The following is a 25,000-nucleotide window of genomic DNA, read 5'->3' on the forward strand; positions in this document are numbered from 1 at the left end:
TGGAATTGTCTTCCGTTTTCCTGCTTTCCGGCTGACTACAATATGGTTGTGTTCAAGTCTAAAGTAAATAAGTTCTTGATGAGCCGTTCCATATAAGTTATTAAATTTACCAAATTTTCATTACTAATGATTACTATATTGACCAATTTCTACTGTACACTCTTTAACCCTTATCCTTGAGTGGCCTCTGGGCCTTGATAATGTGGTGATGCCTTTGTAAAAAAAAAAAAAAAAAAAAAAAAAAGATTCTAACCGTCCCTTTGAGTGCAATTATTTGAATCTCCTTTGCACTGGGTTCACCGGGTATCTTAGTCAGGTAGTTTTTAAAATTCTTTTTCATTAGTCCAGTTTCTCCTATGATTACCGGAATTATAACAAAGATGCGAAAGCAAGTGTACTTCCATATTGGTACCATTCTGCTAACAGATTGAGAACCTATATGCGATTCTTCTTCTATTATTATTATCATTATTATTATTAGTAGTAGTAGTAGTAGTAGAAGTAGTAGTAGTAGTAGGAGGAGGAGGAGGAGGAGGAGGAGGAGGAGGAGGAAAAAGTGAATACTAGGTGAATCAATTATAATACTTGGGAATACCAAGGTTTTTTTCTATCCAAAGGGTATTGCAGCTATGAATAATTACTAGTTACTCACTAGGAGTAGTCACACTGGCCATCATCAAAGATTTCTCATTCAGAACAACTTGCTGTGTTCTCAAAGTCCGAGTGACAACAAGTCTCCCCAGACTTCTAGTACTCTCCACCTCTTTCGACAACCTTTACAAAAGAATTTGCGTTATCGCCACAGCAACTCCTATTATTAGTAATGTTACGTTTACTTTTTTTCATTTACCAGATCCCTTTAAGCTCCCTGGCCAGTTCCGTTTATTTGTTCTGCTTCTCAGCCTCCTTGATCTTCACATTGAAACAGCAAAATCTAAAATTTGTAATTTTCCTCCTTGTAATCTATAATGATATCTGGTCTTCCTGTTGGATGGGTTTATCTTTTTGTATAGTCATGTCCCATAGGATATTGTGTCTTTCATTTTTTAGTACTGCTGCCGGTTTGTGCTTGTATCATTTGTCTGTGCGTTCAAGATGCATTTTTTTTTTTGCACAATTGCCGATGTACTGCCTTCCCAGCGTGATCGTGTCTATTTTTATATACTTTTTGGGCTAGTTTGCTGGATTCATTTTTATGCGGTTTATTGTTTCGTCTCTTTGTTCGTAGAGTCAGCATTTGCTGATTTCCTGTGTATGATCGATCCTTGCTTTTATGTGGTTGGTTCTACTCGCGTTATCTTGTGCAGCTGTTGTTAGTCATTCAGTTCCCTGTTTAGTTTCCCTTTTGTGGCCATTTTCAAGGGTTTCGTTAGTCTCTTCTTTTGTCATCCTTATAAATCGTCCATGTAGTTGTTTGTCTTTCCATTTTTCGTTCCTCGTCTGATTCTACGTCTTTTTTTTTTACCTTTTTTGTTTCTTGCTATAACAATTATTCTTTCGTTTGTTGTATTTCTTCCCTGTCTCCTGCTGCAATAATTATTATTATTTTTGTTGTTGTTGTTATTATCATTATTATTATTATTATTATTATTATTATCATTATTATTATTATTATTATTGCTGCTATTGTTGTTGTAGTTGTTGTAAAGAAGAAGAAGAAGAAGAAGAAGAAGAAGAAGAAGAAGAAGAAGAAGAAGAAGAAGAAGAAGAAAAGCTTACAAATCCCAGCTACGTTTGGCGGCCATCAGATCTGCAATTGTAGGTACCACCAATATACTTAGGAAAACCCTTGATCTTTGAAACTCCTAAATAACTCCTGGTTTGAAGTCTGGATTGAGGCAAAATCAGGAAGGCGTTATTAAACGAAATCAGGATTATCATTTCATGGTCGTCTTAACCTTTTATTCCTGAAAAATAAGGTTAATTTCCTTGACTTTAGATATTCAAGTAGCACCTTAACACTCGCTGTTTCTACCAGGTAAGATTTTTGCATAAATTAGAAAAGGCATCGTCTCGTCGAACTGATTAAGCTATATATGGTGGCTTTTCGTTATGGTCACAAGCGTTCCGGGTACAATACGAATCATATTGACTTCTTTGCATTTTCATAGTTTAACTAATTCCCATTTCGGATCTAGATGTGTATTTATTGTTTCATATACAGACTATATCAATGATTGAGCAAGTTGTTTTTTTTTTTGTTTGTTTTTTTTTAGAAACATTATGTCAAGTTTGGGATGTTCAAGGATCTTATTGGTTTTGTATGCGCATATCACAAAGAAGTGAAGTTTGACATTGTTGATTTTCTGTGCTTCTTTTGGTTTATATTCATCCCACTGCTTATTGTGGTTTAACTCACATGTTGTATGCATTTCAGTTTAGGATCTGAACGCCATTGATTTGTCGATTTAATCAATTATTCTGATCAGTGCTAGTCTATTCTGTACCTTCCCTCTTAAAAAAAAGCGTTTGTTAATCATCAATCGCCTGACGCCGGAGGCTTTTTTTTTTTTTTTTGTAAGGGTTAATGTACATTACTTCGGATATATTGGCCTTCTGTTACAATTTTCCAATGGCGGAATGGAGATCAGTACAATGTAAAAAGAACCACTACTGTGCTAGTCTTTCTACGTCCATTTCCTACAGCGAAATGGAGGATAGTACCTTGTATAAGGAAATGTTGCCAAGTAATTCCTGGAACAATGATTTATTAAGCGACTGAAACAAAGCATATTAATGGTTCACTCACCTGTACCCGAGCTTCGGTGAGATCTATTTTCATGGCGATTTCTTCCCGAGTATATATGTCTGGATAGTGTGTTTCAGCAAACGCCTTTTCCAATTCTTTTAGTTGTGCGCTGGTGAATGTCGTGCGAATGCGACGTTGCTTTCTCTTTTCAGGATTGAGTGAGTTCTCGTGGCTATGTTGGTACATTTTGTACGACAAACCTGTAAAGGTACACGAAATAAATAATAATAATTACACATATAACAATAATGCATTGTTTAAGTTATTTTCATCGTTTTACATTTTATAGAATCGTAAAAAAAAAAAAAATTATACAGCAGCAAATAGGAAAACTCGCTAAAATAATTATTTGATTTTGTTTTTATTTTAATTACTAAAATCGCTCCAGATAAGGTATGAAACCATTTGAAGTGAGGAATTAAGAATACTACTTCAAGTTCAAACACGAACCAACGGTAAATGTTGCATGAATAAATTCCGACCCAGAAAATAATAATCCTTCTATTGTTACGCTATGCCACAGTTCTATTTATTCATAAATCGTGTGCGAATGTATATAACAAACACCGTAAATTTTGGGTATATAAAAACGTGACAATTTTATTCTTGCAATAATACTTCCACAAATATACTGTGTAGTGAGGGGGGAGAGAGATTGTGTGTGGTGGAGTGTTGTGGGTGACAACATAATTACAAGTCGATCGGCTCGGTGTCTGTCACTCTCTCTTACGAAATTCTTCCTTGACTGACATTTGTTTTTATTTACAAAAACTTTTGATAGGAATTTCGTTTTTTCATGCCGCATTCCACTGGCCCTTATTAGATTCGTCCAAGGTCAAATTTCAATATGACTGCTGTCAAAACTTGTCAGTTGAAGAATATTGATTTCAAAACTTCTGCACACTTCTTTCAATTGTTATGACTTTTGATGAGATTTCTTGGTTTGGCAACAATATTTGCGTGTGTGCACCCAGTTTCATATGCGTGTGTGCACCCAGCAAGAATTTCGGTGTTGCTCGAAATCCTATTCAACAATACCTTCTCAAAAAACATTGCTCACGAGAGGACTAATGTGAAGAATTCTGTTGCAAAAAAACACTGAACGCCTTGTGAATTCTTTACTACTGAATCAGTGTAGCTTAAAAGATCCAGAAAAAGATCCAATGGTACCGGAGAAAGGGTTCAAGTTCAGTGGTCTTTTTGTTTTTGTTTGTTTGATTTTACGAACCCTACTTAGGTATCAGTTAGAAATCACCCCCCCACACACACACAGAAGAGAGGAGTTTGTTTCTGCTGTACCTTTATTTTCATGGAAGTGCTCAACTAAGTTTCAATCTATGCCACCTTCAAAACAAACACGTGTATTTTATATTATAAAAATTTATTAGTAAAAATATATATACCAGAGAAACAAACGTTGATTTTCTTAGCTTTAGTAAATAAATAAATAAATAAATAAATAAATAAACAATGTGTATATATGTATATATATGCATATATATATATTATTATTATTATTATTATTATTATTATTATTAATGTTATTATTATTATTATTATTATTATTATTATTATTATTATTATTATTATTATTATTATTACTTATTGATCAAGATACGACTAAGGATCTACATCATTACATATCTACGTTATTACATGATTGTTCGTTCAATAACATGTTCCATCTTTTTTAAAGGCTCTGCTGTTCACGCGTATTTATGTATATCGCATTCTGCTCGCCTGAATATAATCTTCAAGATAAACACAAGAAAGCAACACAAAAAATAATTTTAGAAATACTGAAGAAACCAAAAAAAAAAAAAAAAAAGAAGAAGGAAACATAAGACAAAAAAAATAATCAAAAAGTAAACAGCTATAGAGACAAGGGGAAAGCGACGTCTCTTCAAGCAAGTACGTGCAAAAATTATTGTATCGGCAAAAAACGTGACAACAATATTTTTTGGCGCCAAATGATATCGGGCGAGTCTCTCGCAGACTTACATTATTGTTTCGGAATGATATAGTATAAGATAAAGAAACAGCCTCCAGCCTTTGAAGTCCCAACTGAATCCGACATCGGTTCTAATACTTTCTTCTTTTTTTTTACGACATCGTTCTCTTTATGGTTTTGATTTTTCTCGTGTGTTCAGATAGCATCAGTCATTTGTACAACTTAAACGGGGGATATCTCCTCTTTGACTACTTCGAAGTGGAACCCAATACAGATGGTAAACATGAAAAGAGAAGACTAAAGAGAGAAAAGGATTGGGAATATGGGAACTCTTTGATACACCCTATGCGTAATCTCTAATAGTTTCTTCCTTCGAACTACTAAACTTTGAAAATCTCTCCCAGTTCCATCTTCCCTGACGGAATTAACACCCAGAAATTGAAATGTAATGTAAACAAATATATCGCTGCTCAACTCTTCACTCCAGATGCTCATGTAAATATGGTTCCAAATAGGGGCCACTTACGTTTAAGTGGAAATATGCCTATATATGCCTATATGCATATATATATATATATATATATATATATATATATATATATGTGTATATATAAACGCGCACATATATATACATATACATACACACACATATATATAGACCTATATATATACACACAGGCATACATATATATGCATACACATATATACATATACACACACATATATCTATACACACACACATATATATGCACACACACATAAATATATATACACACATATATATATACACGTATACGCATATATATACACATGTAATACACACACATATATATACACACACATATATATATACACACACATACATATAAACATACACACGTACATATATAGACACACACACAAACACACACACACACACATATATAGACACACACACAAACACACACACACACACACACACACATATATATATATATATATATATATATATATATATATATATATATATATAAACAGTTCTTATAGTACCAGATTACAAGGGACAGACACTGATGCAATTACTCATTTTCAAAGTATTGGTCGTTATATTAGAAATAGCTTGCGTATAATTGTTTCAACCCCAATTTTGGCACATGATTATATAATAGTCTATTTATTATAGTGCACAATTATTGTAAACGAACGGTTATATTCTAATATTGGGGCTGAAACAATTATACGTAAGTTGTCACTAACAAAATGCCAATATTGTAAAAATGAGTGAGTGTATCAGTGGCTGTTTCATTGCAATGCGGTACTTTAAGAAATACTTATAATTCCAGTATTGCACTATTGAGCTATCTAAATGTAAGCCTTGCGTTACTTGTTTATGTATTATTTAATAGGTAACTTGCACGTTAAAACACTCATATATATATATATATATATATATATATATATATATATATATATATATAGTACACTTAAACATGATATTTTAATTTATGCAGATTGCGTATGTATTATTATAGAATAAATCGTTTAATGCTTATTATATATTTATGTAGAAATAATTTGCCTGGTTAATTAATTCACACATACTACTACTACTACTACTACTACTACTACTACTAATAATAATAATAATAGTAATAACAACAACAACAATAATAATAACAATAATAATAATGATAATAATAACAATAATAATAACAATAATAATAATAGCAATAATAATAATAAGAATAATAATAATAATAAAAATAATAATAATGATACTACTACTATTACTACTACTACTACTACTACTACTAATAATAATAATAATAATAATAATAATAATAATAATAATAATAATAATCTCGTTCACTTAATTCCGTCAGTTTTCTTACACTATCACGTCAACTGATATTTATACTTAAAAAGTTACTTCTAATTAATGTTTAGTTTTTAAATATACAAACGGAGAAATGATTTGCAGCGACCCTAAATAATACCTCTTCTTTTATCGTAAATTGAACTCATTAATAAAACATCAAAATAAAATGATGGGGTACACCCGAGCTTGAACAAGAGATCATTCGATTTGTAGTCGAATGGTCTGCCACTAAGCTATATTTCCAGATTGTAATAAATCTGAGTTTTTTTTTTGGGGGGGGTTTGGGGTGTTTTTCATTAGCAGAAACAATTTGCTAAAATTTTATTATCTGCCTTGTCAATTGTAACGTAAAATATCCCCCTGTAAATTTTGTGTTTTCATATCTAACAGAGAAAAGCTATTTTAAAGATCGGATATTTTCGATTTTCGATACTTATCGAATGAATTTCTGTACAAAATATACATAAGAGCGCCGCCAGACATAAAGCAAGAAACTTTATGTGAAATTTGCAAAAGATAGGTTTAGCCGTCTCGGAACTTATGAGGAAGGAGCTCACACAAACTCACACGCACAAAGCGACTTAAATAGTATAATGTTTTGAAAAAAGAAAAACCGAAATGAATGTATAAAATGGTGATCCACGTTTCGTCCCTATTGCAGGGGGACATCCTCAGGATATTAAAAGGACAGATGCAGAAGAAAACGATCGTAGATCATACGTAAGTGAAAAGGAAACAGTGTTGATCGTTTTCTTCTTCATTTTTCCTTTTAATATCCTGAAGATGCCCCCTGCAATAGGGACGAAACGTTGATCACCATTTTATAAATTCATTCGGTTTTTCTTTTTCAAAACCTTATATATATATATATATATATATATATACATATATATATATATATATATATATATACATATATATATATATATATATATATATATATATATATATATAGTCATCCACATACAGCACTGTTTCGCTGTATCACATCTCATCAGTGCGGCTAGACAGGCTACTACCTCAAGCCAGAATCGAAACCCGACCGCCCAAACGACAGTCAAGGCTCCTCACCGTTACGCTATACGGCTGCTACTGTGAGGGTAGTGAATCAACGATGTTTTGACATCGTCCGAATGCCTAAGCTCGATTTGTTTACACAAAGAGCATCGCTTAATATGCAAATGGCAGTTTGTACATCACTTACCAATATGCTCAACCCAAAATAGGGAGCATTTTAGTCATCCACACGCAGTACTGTATATATATATATATATAATTATATATATATATATATATATATATATATATATATATATATATATATATACTATATACACTATATATATATATATATATATATATATATATACTATATACACTATATATATATATATATATATATATATATATATATATATATATATATATATATATATATTCTTCTTGGATTTTTCGCCCTTCACCGGACTATCCATTCATGTGAAATCTTTTTATCATTTTTCTTTTACCTCCTATTCCCCTTACCTCACCCTTTTTTTTTAACCAAGTAAGATCTGCGACTTACTTGTAGTTTCATTAAATACTTTTACATGCAAAATCCGATCCCGCCTTTTGCTAATTCCTGCCCTCTGATAAGAAGAGGAGTATCTTCGAAACTCCGCGGATTAAGGACTATCCACTTATCTTGTGCTTCCTTTTTAAAATTAAATGTGCTTTTAACTCTTTTTCAAGATGTCTTTTAACATGTTTTATTAATCATTTGTTCATATATATATATATATATATATATATATATATATATATATATATATATATATATATATATATATATATATATATATATATATACTCCCAGGTTAACGCAACTAATGAAGTTTAAGCGAGGTTAATGCAAGAGTGCTCAATACCGAAGTAGAGCAAGATATACTTATTAATGCTTATGTTAAACAATTTTCTCTAACTTTTTTTTCAAGTAACACATACCTGTCTCTAATGAGTTGTTTCTTTGACCTCTGCTATCTAACGAAACATGCGTAAGACGTACTTCATGGACATATGAATAAAATATTACGAGTGTGTATTAAATACATATTTAGATTTAGGAATAACTAACGATCTTAATTATTTAACAATATTTAATAATATAAACAGCTAAAGAAAAGTCAGTCTGCTTTGCTTGACGAGATGGTTTATTCTAACAACTACAGATCGAAACATTGTGATGTATTGACGATTTTGTACATGCCTTTATATATATATATATAAAAGTATCAATGCGTAATAAATAAGATATGAGGAATATAAGTTAGAACTTTAGTATATCATGAGATTATTAAGAAAAAAGATAGATAAAATAAGAAGGGGAACTTCTTTAGGCTACGGCATTATGAAGCTAAATGCTTTCCATCAGAAGAGAAAGCCAAAAGTATACAGATACAAAAACAAAAACGGGCTAAGAACATTCAAATTTAACATTAAAAATATCTAAGAAATATACAGGTTAATAGGAAGAAAACCAATAGGTGTATATCGGTAGGAACAGCAAATAGCAAACAGCGTAAATGTGACTACCCTAGTAGGGAGCACGGGGGAGTACACAATAATAGCGGGAGTACATAGATGAACTAAGTGAGAAAAAAATAAAAGGTAGAACTAAGTGAGAAAAAAATAAAAGGTAGAACTAAGTGAGAAAAATATAAAAGGTAGAACTAAGTGAGAAAAAATGTTTCTGTCCTTATAAATCTTTCCAAAGTCCGTAACTGTAGCATTCTAGAAAAAAAAAAAAAAAAAAAAGGTCCCAAATATGGTGGGCTGATAATAAAACTCTGAAGTAATAAGGCGGGATTAGAATGATGGTAATTATGCAAAGTAAGAGTCGGAGTTTAGGTATCCCTAAAAATATTTCTTTGCGTTTGCAGATCGCCTGTTAACTTTCTATGCAGGCATGTACGTTAGTAGAAGCATGCAGAATATGTAAAGCAAAACACTGAATATATTAGGATTGTTTGGTTCTCGCCTACTGCCAGAACTCAGACACTAGAGGAGGGTCATTCCGACCTATGAAAAATGCCTGAGCAGCCTCCACAGACACTCCCCGGTTAGTGCGCCTCAGATGATTAGCAATAAACTAGGCACTTCTCAAAGAGAGAAAGAAGCCATAGAACTGCCCAGAACTTAACTTTCACCGCAAAACCAACAGACACCGGATCATTACAGGAATAGTCTAATCTCTGCTTATTTTAGGGGCCAGGATTAGAGATCTATAGCCGGAGGAATACAGTATATTAAGCATGCAAAACCATGATTCCATAAGATCCCGTTGAATAAAGAAAAAATATAACGTTTTATTTCATTTATTAAACTCATAATATAAAATAGGAAACTTTCTCTTATGTTGAATTATTACCGGCATTCTAAACCTGGGTTTTTAATTGGGAATTTCATTATTGACTCATCATATTTTGGACTATTTTATTTCTAAAATCCTATCATTTCTACTTTTCTTAGACTGATTTTTTTTTTCTATTTGTTTCTGCTTTTTACTGTTTTCTCTCATTTATGCACTTCTCTCTTTCTTATCTATTTTCCCCGAGTAGAGTAGTTCTAGTTTCAATATTTGCTGTACTAACCCGTCTATAGTTTTTTCTCTCATCAATGTATACTTTATATCTATCTATCTATCTATATATATATATATATATATATATATATAGATATATATATATATATATATATATATATATTTAATTGAGGTAAGAAACTGATTAGCAATCAGATGAAAATTTCTGATAGATATTACTTGAAGTAATGCTTGCAGGGACACCTTAGTCAAAAAGGAGAAGCTGAACATTTTGCTAACCGTATTTCATTTCCTCTGATGGTATGAGCAATTGTTGAAAATCCATGGATTAAGGAAGTCAACATAACCCCTTCTATATATTCCTTTTGTCAAACAATAAATTCCTAATTCGAATGTATGTGTCTATATGTTGTTGTTTTTTTTTCAGAATGTAAATATAACCACTAAACTGATATATATATATATATATATATATATATATACATATATATATATATATATATATATATATATATATATATATATATATATATAGTGGCGCCAAATGAAAGTCCGTACTTTTTTAAAACCTCAAATTTCAGCCAAATTCAATGTAACTGTTTAAACAACCTATACCTCATTTAATTCGCAGTTTATTCCTCTATAATTTTACCTGTTAATATTTGACTCTTAATTTAAGTATTATAGTGATCACGTCAATTTAGAAAAAATAACTTCAGTTCGAGAAGGCAAAAAGAAACTTCGCACAACGGAATATTCTTATTTACAGGTATTTTGAGAACATTAAATGCAACACAAATCCAATAAAAACACAATGAACTAGTTAATATTTAGTAGAATATCCCTTCTGCAATTTGACAGCCTGTAATTTGGGGGTATTCTTTGAATTAGTCTTCGGCAATACTTCGGTAGAAGAGCGTCCCACTTATCTTTAATTTTTTGTCCAAAGTTCTTCCAGATTTGAAATCTCATCATTGCATAATTGTTGCTTGATGTAATGTCATACGTTTTCGATAGTATTGGGGTCTGGAGATCATGCAGGCCAATCCAAACACGGAATATCATGCTCTTCAAGGAACCTCTTGACATTGCCAGCTGTGTGAATGGGAGCATTATCATGCATGAAGATGGGATTATCCACTAAATTCCGGCCAAAGTAGGGTAGAAAATGTTCAGTCAACACATTAATGTACTTGCTCGAATTAATTCGCCCTTGCAAGCGAATTACAGTCCCTGGACCATTGGAACTAATAAAGCCCCACACCAAAAATGAACCTCCACCACCTTGCAGCGTTGAAACTGTTCATCTAAGATTGAATTCTTCGCCCTTCCTTCGATGGACGTGTTGCCTATAATCACTGCCTAACATATTGAACTTGCTTTCGTCGCTAAAAATCATTTGGATGAATATGAATAGTCGTGATCTTCATTGCATCCAACGAAGTCCAGACGGCGCTTTTTGTTCTTTACAGAAATAATCACTACAAATCTTCATAAACTGATTGTTTAATAACTTTTTGATGCACGCAAGAAATTTGGCATCATTTTATAAGATTCGATTAATAAGTATTATTTAGATTCTTCGGATTACCGTTATATTAAAGAATCTATTGTTGATTTTTGAATTCTGAAATATCTTATGTTATAAATTTATTATATTTTTTATTAGAATATCTTTTCCTTTTTTTCCAGTTTTAACAACTAGTCATTTACTTTTCCATGTTTAAGTTTAACCATATTATTTTACGTGCTCGCATTTTTCTATTGCAATCCATGTTTTTTTATGTAATATGTAAAATTTTTTATGTAATATGTAAAAATTTTTATGTAATATGTAAAATTTTTTAATGTAATTTTCTATTGCAATCCATGTTTTTTTATGTAATAGCATTGTACGGTACTTGTCTTCTTTCAATAAAATCACCCAATTATCTCCCTTAAATTCTGTCATACTCTCTCTTCCACTTGTTACTTTTCTTTGCGCGAGAGCGGTGAATTGGTAGCAACAATAGTCGCTGAAGCTATGGAAACCAGTAATAAAAAACGTCGTTAATGATTTGTAACACCAGTACATTCATCATAACTTTTATTTTACTGAACGAAAATTGAAAATCTTTTTTCACAATATAGCTGAGAAGGTGATCTATAAACTGTAATGATTGTTTGAAATTTGGTCGGAAAATGGGTGAGCGGTTGAGCTTTAAAGCAGTTCAAATGACTAAAACTGCCACTTTACCATATATTCAAACACTTCTGTGTTTAAATAATATATATACATTTATTAATATATATCATATATAAAATTAATGAATGACAAAAGTCTTTATTCCAAAGTTTATAATGTTGACCATCTTATAATTTATTCCTTTAATTCAGTTGGCATTTATAATTCATTACAATGAATTAAAGGAATAAATTATAAGATGGTCAACATCATGAACTTTGGAATATAGACTTTTGTCATTCGTTCATTATATTGCTCTGTAATTACATTGAGTTTCTTACATAAGGATTGGTATATATTATAACGAAATGAAATATATTTCCACACACACACACACACACACACACACACATACATATATATATATATATATATATATATATATATATTATTCCGTATATCCACGTAAAATGTTACAAAGAGATATAATATTTTATTTTCATTTTTAGTATTTATTTCAGTTGCTCAACATGTAAGTATTAAGTTATGAAAATATAGGTGAATTATATATTTTCATAAAATACGATATATATATATATATATATATATATATATATATATTTCTGTGTAAATATATTTTCTTATAATATATACCAATCCTTATTTAAGAAGCTCAATGTAATTAGAGAGAAATATAGTGAATAAATGACAACAGAATCAGTTCCAAAGTTCATGATGTTGACCATTTTATAATTCATTCCTTTAATTCAGTTGACACTCACAATTCTTGACAGTATCTATTTCGTATCACAAAATCAATCACTTAATTATTATATCAATCAGTGAATCTATTATTTCCTTTACTCATCAGAAGAAATAGCAACAATCAATCCGTCAAAAGGAATTGAAGTGTGATTTGACATGATTAAAATCCGAAAATTTGAAAGAGAAGCTGTAAATACCTTATATGTTTCTAATGGCGTTATGAAATGATTCCAAAATGTTTATATTGTTTCTTTTATGGGTAGAGAAAGAAATATGTTTTCTGTTGTAATGATTGTGTTAGTATCTTTTTTGTTGTTGTTTCGATAAATGTATCCTATGCGGTTTAATTTTTTTTTTTTTTTAATCTTTAAACTCTTTTATCGTTCTGAATATCTCCGGTTTCATCCATTTCATCCAGAAACATGAATCGCGCTATATATTTTTCATAAAAGAAAATACCAAACTCTTTGGTTATTTAAAAAAAAAAAAAAATTATAAAGACGCACACGCAGACAAATTCGTTTACACACATAAAAACTAAAAAAGAAAAAGGAAAATAAAGAAGATGAATGAATAAATAAATGTATGAAAAATTAAGATAAAAAAAAATATGAGTAAATTACAAGAAAAAAAAACGTAATGCAAGTCACGCATGCGCAGAGATGCACAACAAAAAGAAAATTGACCACAAAGAGAGAGAAGGAGGAGCCAAATAATGAGAGGATGATAGAGTGAAAAGGCGAAAAACAGAGTGGACGAGAGAAACGAGGTAGATAAATAGATAGAAATAAAGACATATAGAGAAAGAGAGAGAGAGGGGGGGAGAAGGGGAGAAATAAAGAAGGGTGTATAAGTTGAGGGAGAACGAGATAAAGTTTAGTATGTAAAATAAAAAGGCAAATAGAGAGAACTAAAGAAGTAGAAAAGAGATAGATAGATAGATAGAAAGATAGATAGATAAAAGCAAAAGAGATATATTGAGATAAAGTTAACAAGAGAGAAAGATATATATATATATATATATATATATATATAGAGAGAGAGAGAGAGAGAGAGAGAGAGACAGAGAGAGAGAGAGAGAGAGAGAGAGAGAAAGAGAGAAGAAAAATCCACTGAGAGACGCCTGCGTATATATACACGCAAAACACATCGACAGTTCCCAAGGGATACCTCAGCTCTGCCAAGAGTCACTGCTAAAACATTAGATGAAAAGCGAAGATCGTCTGCTATGGATACAAATCCTGCTACGCTAACATTTGATCGATAGCATTATTCCCAGAGCGTTCGGAAATTCGTTCCATCGTATTCCATTGACATACTGAAAGATTCCAGACACACGTTCCACAATTTGCAACTCCCTGAAAGGTCAAGCTAGCATTCTGTTCTGCCATAGATGAGACAGTATATAAAAAGACTACTAATCCCCCTTGGGGTGAATCAAATTGCGGACTTGGCAATAAAAACGGAACGCACATGATGCTGTAATCAAAAAGGACGGAACGGCCCTTCTCCCCCCCTCTCTCTCTCTCTCTCTCTCTCTCTCCCTCTCTCTCCGCCAGCCGTCCACCATCCACTATATACGGCTAATAAACGCTAGTAAATTGGTTGTGATAGAACAGAGACTATACGAAAGTATAAAAAGACAGCGAGGAAAGGCAATGTTACTGATCGACTATTCCTATCAATAAAAACAGGTATCGGGTTTTGTTAAAAAGTAGGCACGTTTTGAATGAGACGAAAAGAAGCCGACACAACAGATGTTCGCAACGGAAAACGAATACAATCTATTTACGTTATGAAAACAAAAAAGAAGAAAAATAGAAAAAAAGAATAGACAAATAAACACGTTCTCTGTCTCGTAAACGATGTAAAATTTTGATCTCACTACAAGTGCAGATCTCTCTCTCTCTCTCTCTCTCTCTCTCTCTCTCTCTCTCTATATATATATATATATATATATATATATATATAATATATATATATATATATATATATATATATATATATATATATACATATATATATGTATAATTTTTTATCTTCTTTATGTAAATATACTCATATCTTGCTACGATAGTGCAGACTTTTTTTTATCATTATTGATTTCATCAGGCAAGAACTTTTTTTTAATTTTAGGGGAGAAAGACATTTTACCATGTCTAGCGTGTACCATGGTTTAATGTTCTTAAAAATAGAAAACATGGTTCTAGACATAGTAAATTTTTTCTCCTCAAAAATTGAAAAAAGTTCTTAAACTTTTATAATTATCAAATTTTTTCTTGTTTGATGAGATCAATAATGATCGAAACGGTCTGCACATCGTAGCAAGATATCATTATATTTATATAAAGAAAAAGAAAAAGAATAAATTTGCTCTCATTTATTGAGCACTATCAAGCACCCCCGTTGGAATTCAATGATTCTAATCTTTTGAATATTTTTCAACCTGGATTATATATATATATATATATATATATATATATATATATATATATATATATATATATATATATATATATATATATATATATATATATCTGTCTGGCTGACGTAAATGAACATTTAAAATTAAAATGTTTCAATTCAACGGTATTTCACGCGGTTAATGGTAGCCGAATGGATTAGGTCTTCGCTAATTGAGCCAGAGATGTCTCGTATTGCGGGGTTCAAATCGTTTGACTGGTATTAATCGTGACACCCTGCACTGAAGGATGAAAACTAGTGTCTGTAGGTATTTAATTATTATAGTAAAAAAATAATTATATATAGATAGATAGATAAATAAATATGTGTGTGTGCGTATGTGTATATATACGTATATATATGTATATACATATATACATATATATACACACACACATATATATATGTGTATATGTATATATACACATATATATGCGTATATATATGTATATATATACATATATATATATACATATACACATACACGCGCGCACACACACACACATATATATAACTCGTGATGGAATATCTTCATTGTCTTTCCCGATTAATTCCGAGGTTCCTATCTTAGGTCCAACAGTGTTTATTTTCTATATAAATTACCCTCCATCGAATATTATTAAAAAATTAACATTTATGCTGATGACACCACCTTCTATTCTGGTATTACTTTTCGTTCATCTTACTTGAATCAATTGATATGAGTTCAGTTATTCAGTGGGGTAAGAAATAGCTTGTTTTGTTTAATCTTGTTAGGACTCAGCTATTGTATTTCAATCGTAGTCGTGTCCCTTTTCTTACTGAGATATTTTATGAATGGTTTTGCTCTCGACGAGAAATCCTTTCTAAAACTTCTTGGTCTTTCTTTCTCATCAAGCCTTTTTTGGAATTCATATATTAAATTTATTGCTCTTTCTACTTCTCATAAAATCGTTTTTTTTTTTCTATCGTCCTAAAAAGTTTCCTACGCCTGAGGCTGCTCTATCTCTACAAATCTACTATCAGTTGTTATATTTGGACTGGTGAATATGTGTTCCATTAGAGGGTTCTTGATAGATTGCCGAAACGTATCTGTAATCCTACTCTATTTTCTTTGAAGACAGTTAACTAAATTTCCATTCGCGCAAGTAAAATCCTAGGAAATCACGTAATTTGGTCCAAAATAATCCAAAAGGCCGAAATCCGTGGAATAATTCACAAATATGTACAAAGAAAAGAAACGGGGAAAATTCCAATAATATTAATAAAAGAAAAAAAATAAGATATGCGTTTAACACGGCAGCCCTGTTAAACGCAGATCTTATTTTTTCACAATAGTATTTGTGCGAATGGAAATTTAATTAACTTTCTTGGATTTGCAATTTTGGATTTTACCGTCATTGGATACTTTACCTTTCAGCAGACTATCCATTCACGTGTAATCACCTTTTTCTTCACCATATTCCCTCTGCTTCACTTTTTTGTTATCAAGTAAGATCTTTGACTTACTTGTTCTTTCATCAAATACTTTTGTATGCAAAATCCGATCCCGCATTTTGCTAATTCCTACCCTCTGATTAGAAGGAAAGTATTTCTTCGGAACTCCGCAGATTAAGGACTATCAACTTATTAAGTGTTTCCTTTTCAGATAAAATATGTTTTAACTCTTTTTTCAAAGTATTTTTTAACATGTTTTATTAATTATTTGCTCTTATATATATATATATATATATATATGTATATATGTATATATATACATAAATATATATACAGACATATATATTTGCACACACACACATATATATATGCATATATATATGCATATATATATATGCATATATATACACATATATATATATAAAAACTTTCTTACGCCTGAGGCTATTCTCTATCTCTACAAATCTACTATGACTATTAAGGAATTCTACCGTTTAACATATATATATACATATACATATATATACATACATATATATATATATACATACATATATATATATATATATATATATATATATATATATATATATATATGCACAGGGTGTCCATAAAGTTTGTGTTTATTAGAAAAAAGTTATAACTTTTACTTGCGATAATAAATATAAACGATGAAAATAAAATTATCATTTATAAATATATATATATATATATATATATATATATACATGCGTGTATGTGTGTGTGTTTACATTTTAAAATGTTTTACATGTTTTAGCAGTTTATATCCTCATAAATCACCAAGTAATTCGGGTCCATTCCGATTGTCTTCTTCGTTAAATTTTACATAAGAACACACCTTTCGATTTTATGTAGCTTGATTAACATTTCTCTCTACAGAAAAACGCAAAAACATCATACATATTTATAAAGACAAATACATACAGACATTGGCTTTTATATCTACATTTCCCTTTTCCACTGGATGAAAACACGTGCCATTAGAAACTTAGCAATCCTTCACTAGAATCTGCTCATCGCGCAAGAACCGCTTCAGTGGGTATCTATTATCCTTCAGCAATAATGTTGACTAGACTATCAAGCCTTGTTAGAGTCGCAAACTAGTCTTGGAAAAAGTAGATAAAGATATAACACCGGTCCTTATTTCTGCACATTTCAGTATTGTTTCCTGTCTCTTTCTTTTGTTGAAGTAAAGCACGTCAGGTTTGTTCAGTCGACTTCCTACGAATTAGTAATTTTCTAGGGAATATCAAATTCTAAGTGATCCCCGTTTGCATATGTATCCCACTGAGAAGAGATGACTTAACAAGACTAATATTTGCAGTTTATTTTTTCTTTCTTTTTTATTAATTCTAATAGTGATTGATCGACGTTATCCCACATATGGCGCCTGTTTTTCTCAAATGGGCACCCATCTAGTACTGATTAAAGTCAACGTTGCTTACTTTCGGTAAACATTACGACAACATGAGTATACTGTATGATTCTCCTTGACAGTATCAGAGTTTGTGAAAGCGTGAGTGGTTGGTTATTGTGTAACTTTTAGCTTTACGTATACGCTCCATGTCGCGCAGGTACCCTTTAAGAGAGTATCTATAGTTTCACGAAGTAGAAATATCCCAGGTCGTTAATTGAGTTAAACTATGTTAGTTTGTTTTTATGTATCTTTTTACAAATATAGTTTGATTTAAATCCGCAAGGACATTGTCATAGTGGATAAAATACTTAGTAACAATAAATTGTAAATTATTCTCTTCTGGGGGTTGCAGGCTCATTCATCAATGGGAGCTACACCAAAAAATAATTAAAATATAATTAAAAAACGAAAAAACAAATTGCGAATCATTTAGGACTTCTTACCCGTCGTGGTATCGGAACGAGCACATGCTACCACCATTGATTAAATAAAGGCTTACGTTAGAACTCCATGCAGGTTCCCGAGTTCGACAAGATACATCTTAAGAAGGTCGGAGATTACATCGACCGAAACGTTGTGAAAAATGACACTCAAGATAAGAATAGGAGTCCAAAGAATCCAAATAATACGTAAACTTCTAACCTTTCTTTATTGAAAAGAACCTTAAAAATGTATTTATACATGTTTTTTTGTTTGTTTCCTTTTAAATCCTGATTATATTCAAGCATGTTCTTTTTAAGATTGCATTTTTTAAGGCAGACAAAAACAGACGATTAACTTTTAAATGGCTTATAAAAAAAGTCCTTTAAACACAACAATTTCAGATTGCATGGTGCTCGTTGTTAATTGAAGGAACTAAAAAAAACTGCTTGTTTTTTTTTTTGTTTTCTTTTTTAATTTTTCTTTAGCTAAAAAAAGTAATTTTCTTTAATCGAAGAAATGAAACCTTTGCGGGATTTTTTTTTCTGACCCTCACCCTTACCTACCCACGCTTGGGAAAAATATAAAAAAGAGAAACTTTTGTTTGATTTTTTTTTTTTTCTATTCCGAATATTCGTGCGTCCAAATCCTTGGTTTTATGTTCTTTTTTTTTTTTTTGTTCATTATTTTTTAAGAGTTTAATGAAAAAAAAAAAAGAAAAAAAACTCTTGTTATGTTTTTTTTTTCATTCTGAGGAATATGATAGTCTTTTTTTTTCGCTCTTCGTTTTAGTTCTTCTAATTTAGAAGTTGCTATTTAAAGATACTTCTGTTCATTTTCTTTAATGTGTTTTCAGTTCATTAAGCTTTTCTTAAAGTATCACCACCACCATCACCACTACTCTGATGAGGATAACGACGATTATTCGCTTTACTTCCTTTGTATTTTTACGGCATATCAACCTCCATCTTTACTAACTATTGTGCGCAGTTCATTTATCGCCCTCGTTTGACTGTTTTATGATATAGTAACCTTTTCTGAAGCAACTAATGGCATAGCACAATAGCCGTTTAAACCAATTAGGTTTTTCAGCATATAAACCCATTTGGTTTATTTTATGCCATTAACGATAGCTATTATAGATGGGTTTATCTGTTCGTTTTCTGTCATATCAACCTTTTAGGGCGGTGGGGGGGTATTCAGCCCAGACACAGCAGCTAATGCGACCAATTCACTGTTTCGTTAGGTTTGTCCATTTTATGGTATATCAACTCTTTTGGGGCTGTTTAATGCCGAAGACACAGTGTACGGGATTCGTGGTTCGTTTAGTCTGTTTGTTTTATAGTATGTCAACTCGATTTGAGTTATTTAAGGCGCTAGATAAGCAGCTAGCTTGACTTATTTGGTGCTTAGTTTTGTCTAACTCTTTATGACATATCGCCCTCTTCTAGATTAAATAGTAACGAGACACGATGTGTATCAACAACTATCCAGGGACTAGCTTGATTCATCATTTTTAATAATACTAGCTTGATTCAACATTTTTAATAATACAAATAATACAAATTTTAATAATACGCCTGTGGAACTCTGTTCCGTCTGCCTGCTTCCCTCCGGACTACAACTTGAATGTCTTCAAGTCCAACGTTAACAAATTCCTTATGAACCGCCCCCTTAATTAAACACTTCATCAAATCTCCACACTAACGTAATGTACTTGCAATAACCCTTATCCCTGAGTGGCTTCCGGGCCTTGATAAGTGGTGATCACTGTGTAAAAAAAAAAATACAAGATTCAAATACGTCCTAAAACAGAGTAATGTTGACATATCTGGGATGGAGTTCCTAACGGTACCCTTTCTTGACTTGACAGGGTACAAAACCACCTTCGAAATCTAGTGGACGAGGAACTTTTCACCTCTCTACGTCGACTTTCTCACAAAAGAAACATTACGAGTCTACCTCTGCTCTATCATATCTTTCATGGTAGGTGCTCGACTGAGCTCCAAACTATTTTCTCTCCCTCTAAAACGTCCGCAACAAATACTCGCTTAGCTACAATCATGGTTACACCTTCTAAAACGTTTGCAACAAATACTTGTCTAGCTACCACCACCAGCTACCACCTGTCTCACTCTCTACCTGTGCCTAAAACTAAACGAAAATTCCATGAACAGAGTTTCTTTCCTAGAGCTCTACGTCTGTGGAACACAATACCGTGTAACTGCTACCCGGTGACTATAACATGATCATTTTCAAATCTGATGTGAATAAGTTCTTGTTGAGCCACCCTCTTAAATAATTAAACCCTACCCAAGTCCCATCATTACTGATCACGTTGTCTGGTCATCTACTTAACACTTATTAACGATTATCCTAGAGTGACCTCCGGGTATAAATAAGTGATGAACCCCCAAGTAAAAAAATAAATAAACTCCTTTTGGGTGATTCGGGGTTAAAAACAAATACAATTTAAGTGAAAAAATGTAACGTTTTGCCTATAGCTGGAATGAGGTAGAAATCTTGAATTTATTCATTTTCTAATTGCGTTCGTGTGTAGTTGAATTCAATGTGTCCGATCTTAATAGAACCCTGCAGTAAATATTCGAATGTCTACGACGATATACATTAGGCCGATCACGGTCAACAAAGCAATACACGAGATGGCCCGTTCCTTTTATTTACTGGGTTCTCTCAGAGGGGGGGGGGGAAGGCCAGAAAGTGGGCAAGCCTGGAAAGTGTGAAAAATAAACACCTCTTCCGATGACGAAAGTGAGACAAAAAACAGTTGAACGGATCTGTTAGTATTCTCCGGTTAGGGCGCATCAGGTGATCAACAACAAAACAAGTCCAACCAAGCCCAAGGAGACGATACAGTGGAATTGAACCACACTATGTTCCGAGAAGGCGGGGGCTAGGGTTAGGGTCAGCAAGACAGTTAATCAGGATAGTTACAAGAAGAACCTTGACTAATATAAAGATCACGGCGAATTGTCAACGAGGCAGTTCACGCCGAAAGAAACTACACACCCACCTACTGGTTACCAAACGTGTTTTACATAGCGGCACACTATTGAGTTCGTTAGCTACCATAAAATAATTAATATATAAATAAGTAATAACGCTTACAAATGTTTATTATTCGATATTCAAAATATATAACAATCTAAACAAGTGATTTATTATGTACTAGCAGTTCAGCCCGGCTTTGCTCGGGCCCTATGTACTGTTCATAATTTTATGTGCATCTCTCTCTCTCTCTCTCTCTCTCTCTCTCTCTCTCTATATATATATATATATATATATATATATATATATATATATATATATTACAAAGTTTGATTCATGTCCAGTTAACCTAAATCTAAAATTTCAAGTGCTTAAACCAAAAATTGGCGCAGCAGTTTGAAAGAGTTTACAAAAGTAAACTCTTTCAAACTCCTTTCGCTCAACACTGATTTAAAAGATTGCTACATGCTTGAATACCGTTTATGTAAAATTTCAAATGTTTAGACCCAAAATTGGCTGAATAGTTTGCTAGAGACCACAAAGGTCAAATCTCTTAAACTTTGACCCCTTCGCAGCCTAATTTTCGACCAAAAACCGATTAAAAAGCTTGCCCTATGTCTGAATACACTTTAAGTAAAATTCAAAATGTTTAGACGAAAAATTGCCTGAGTAATTTGGTAGAGACCGCAGAGTTAAATATTTCTTTAATTTGAGCTCAATTTTGTCCCCTTAACTTTTATTTTTTGGGGCTCTAATCAAATTATAAAGTTTGATCCATGTCCAAAAATTTCAAGTGTTTAGACCCAAAATTGGCGGAGGAGTTTGGAAGAGTTTTCAAAGGTGAAATCGTTGAACTTTGACCCTTTGACAGCTAAATACCTGGTTGAAAACCAATTAAAAAGATTCTCCCAAATCTCAATACTCCTTATGTCAAATTTCGAGTCTGTAGGCTGAAAATTGACAGAGTAGTTTGGTAGAAATGTACACACACAGAGATAATTTCACTTTTATAGATATATAGATTTTATTTCGATAATCGATACATGAATCAATATCACGTAAATAATAATGTGCGAGTTGATATTTTCAAAACCTATCCAAGTTCCAACGTTGTTGATCAGCTCGATGTTATCTCAAAGTCTACTAGATAGACATGAACTCTTATCCTCAAGTTCCCCTATGGCCTTTATAAGCCATGACCCCTTAGTTATAAAAACAACAGATATAACAACGTGAAAGCTATTTTTCCTCAATAACCTCTCCGTGGCACACAAATAATCATTCTGGGGAACAATGTTTGAGAACCACTGCTTTACACAATCTTAAACTTATTCGCCTGCAAAATACTTTAATAAAATGTGCTTTAATGAATGCATTGAACTTGTGTCTCCTCATCGACATACCTACCCTCGACTGACCCGTTAGCAGAAAAATGCTACCCCTTCACTGTAAAGGTCCTTAGATGTCGGAAAATTTTCTACTTTAACAGCGCCTTCCTTCGGACTGTAAGATTTTCGAATTCCTTCTTAGTTTTCTACTTCGCTGACTGTGTCCACTTGGTTTATTTTATGTGATTAACGATAGCTATTATAGATGGTTTTATCTTTCCGTTTTCTGTCATATCAACCCTTTTTAAGGGGGTGTATCCAGCCCAGACACACAGCAGCTATACACCCATTGGTTTAAAAGTAACGTAAACAAACATCTTGCTCATTTCCTCATATAGTCCCCTGTTAGGCAAGGTCACAAATAGTAACCCGTTTACATCCAAGTAAGATGAAAAAAAAAAGTCGAAACACTACGCTTCTCCTAGTATCACATGGTTTCGCAACTTTTGTCTAGGGTTATCACTGACTTTTCAATTCTCCCACAGAAGAGACGTTGCGGGCCTATCCTTGTTTTATCGTTATTTCCATGGCAGGTGCTCGTCTGAACTCCAATCTCTGGTCCCCTCTCGCCAATCTTTCACGAAAAACACCCGTCTAGCCGAATCCATTGTGAAAAATTTCCCTCACTCTTTATCTGTGCCTAAATCAAAACGTGGATTCCATGAACAAAGCTTCTTTCTTAGAACTGCGCGCCTGTGGAACTCTGTTCCGTCTGCCTGCTTCCCACCTGACTACAACTTGGATGTGTTCAGGTCCAACGTTAACAAATTCCTAATGAACCGCCCTCTTAAGTAAACACTTCATCAAATCTCCACACTAACGTAAAGTACTTGCAATAACCCTTATCCCTGAGTGGCTTCCGGGCCTTGATAAGTGGTGACCACTGTGTAAAAAAAAAAAAAAAACGGTTCTCGCTGTATAACATCTTTGAAAACTGTTTGTTAACAATCGCCTTAGCGGGTGTTCAGTTTAGCCTATTTCCCAATGAAACAGTGATACATAAAGTACATTTAACGTTGCGATTAAATCCAGTCGTCCTCCAAGTGGGAGGATGGACATGTAAGCGTATAAATCATTGACAATATTTCCCGTTATTGGAGCCACACAAAACCGCGATAAACCAAAGATTCTCAAAAAAAAAAAAAAATATATATATATATATATAGGACGTAATATTACCTCTGCGGATTAAATAAAGGGTTCCTTTTGGACATTCTGCGCAAATTCTAGAAAAAATGCCAAGTTCGACTTATACACCTACAGAATAATCAGAGGCTACATCGACCGAAACTTTGTGCAAATAACAATAGTCCGAATAACCCAAATCATACGAGATTACCTTTGCCATGCAAAGCGTTAACATCTTTAGAATCTCTTTCGGAATGACATTCTTTTATCAAATGTTACCGTGTCCATTTTCTTGTCATCATCTATGTACGTGCTCGCTAAAGCCAGCGAAGTTAAAGATTAATCCTTGCATATTTTTCCTTCTTCACGCTGGTATCAATGGGTTGCATCTGTTTTGAACTTGGATAATAGAAGCCTCTGAATTGGAAAGGAAATCTTTTTCTCTTATCTAAACTAAAAGGAAATCTTTATTTTTCTCTTATCTAAACTGACCCTGGTAAGAATGTTTAATACCTCCTATATTTCGAGAGTTGCTGTTTGTATGTATATATATATATATATATATATATATATATATATATATATATATATATATATATATATATACACACACATATATACATATATATATGTATATAAGAGAAAGAAAAAAACACACACACACATATATA

At 32.3% G+C, this 25,000-nt stretch overlaps 1 protein-coding gene across 4 annotated transcripts in view; it reads right to left on the minus strand.

Moving 5' to 3' along the window:
- Positions 1–25,000, minus strand: part of LOC145268304 (uncharacterized) — a 485,827-nt gene that overhangs the window by 26,041 nt on the left and 434,786 nt on the right. For all 4 annotated transcript variants that reach the window (XM_080123738.1, XM_080123740.1, XM_080123739.1 and 1 more), the window contains exon 5: positions 2,750–2,949. In XM_080123738.1, the coding sequence (XP_079979864.1) occupies positions 2,750–2,949 (200 nt within the window). The remainder of the gene's footprint in view (positions 1–2,749; positions 2,950–25,000) is intronic.

Source organism: Euprymna scolopes, chromosome 43 (assembly GCF_053919585.1).
Source record: "Euprymna scolopes isolate OS-2025 chromosome 43, ASM5391958v1, whole genome shotgun sequence".
In the NCBI taxonomy this organism is placed as follows: domain Eukaryota; kingdom Metazoa; phylum Mollusca; class Cephalopoda; order Sepiida; family Sepiolidae; genus Euprymna; species Euprymna scolopes.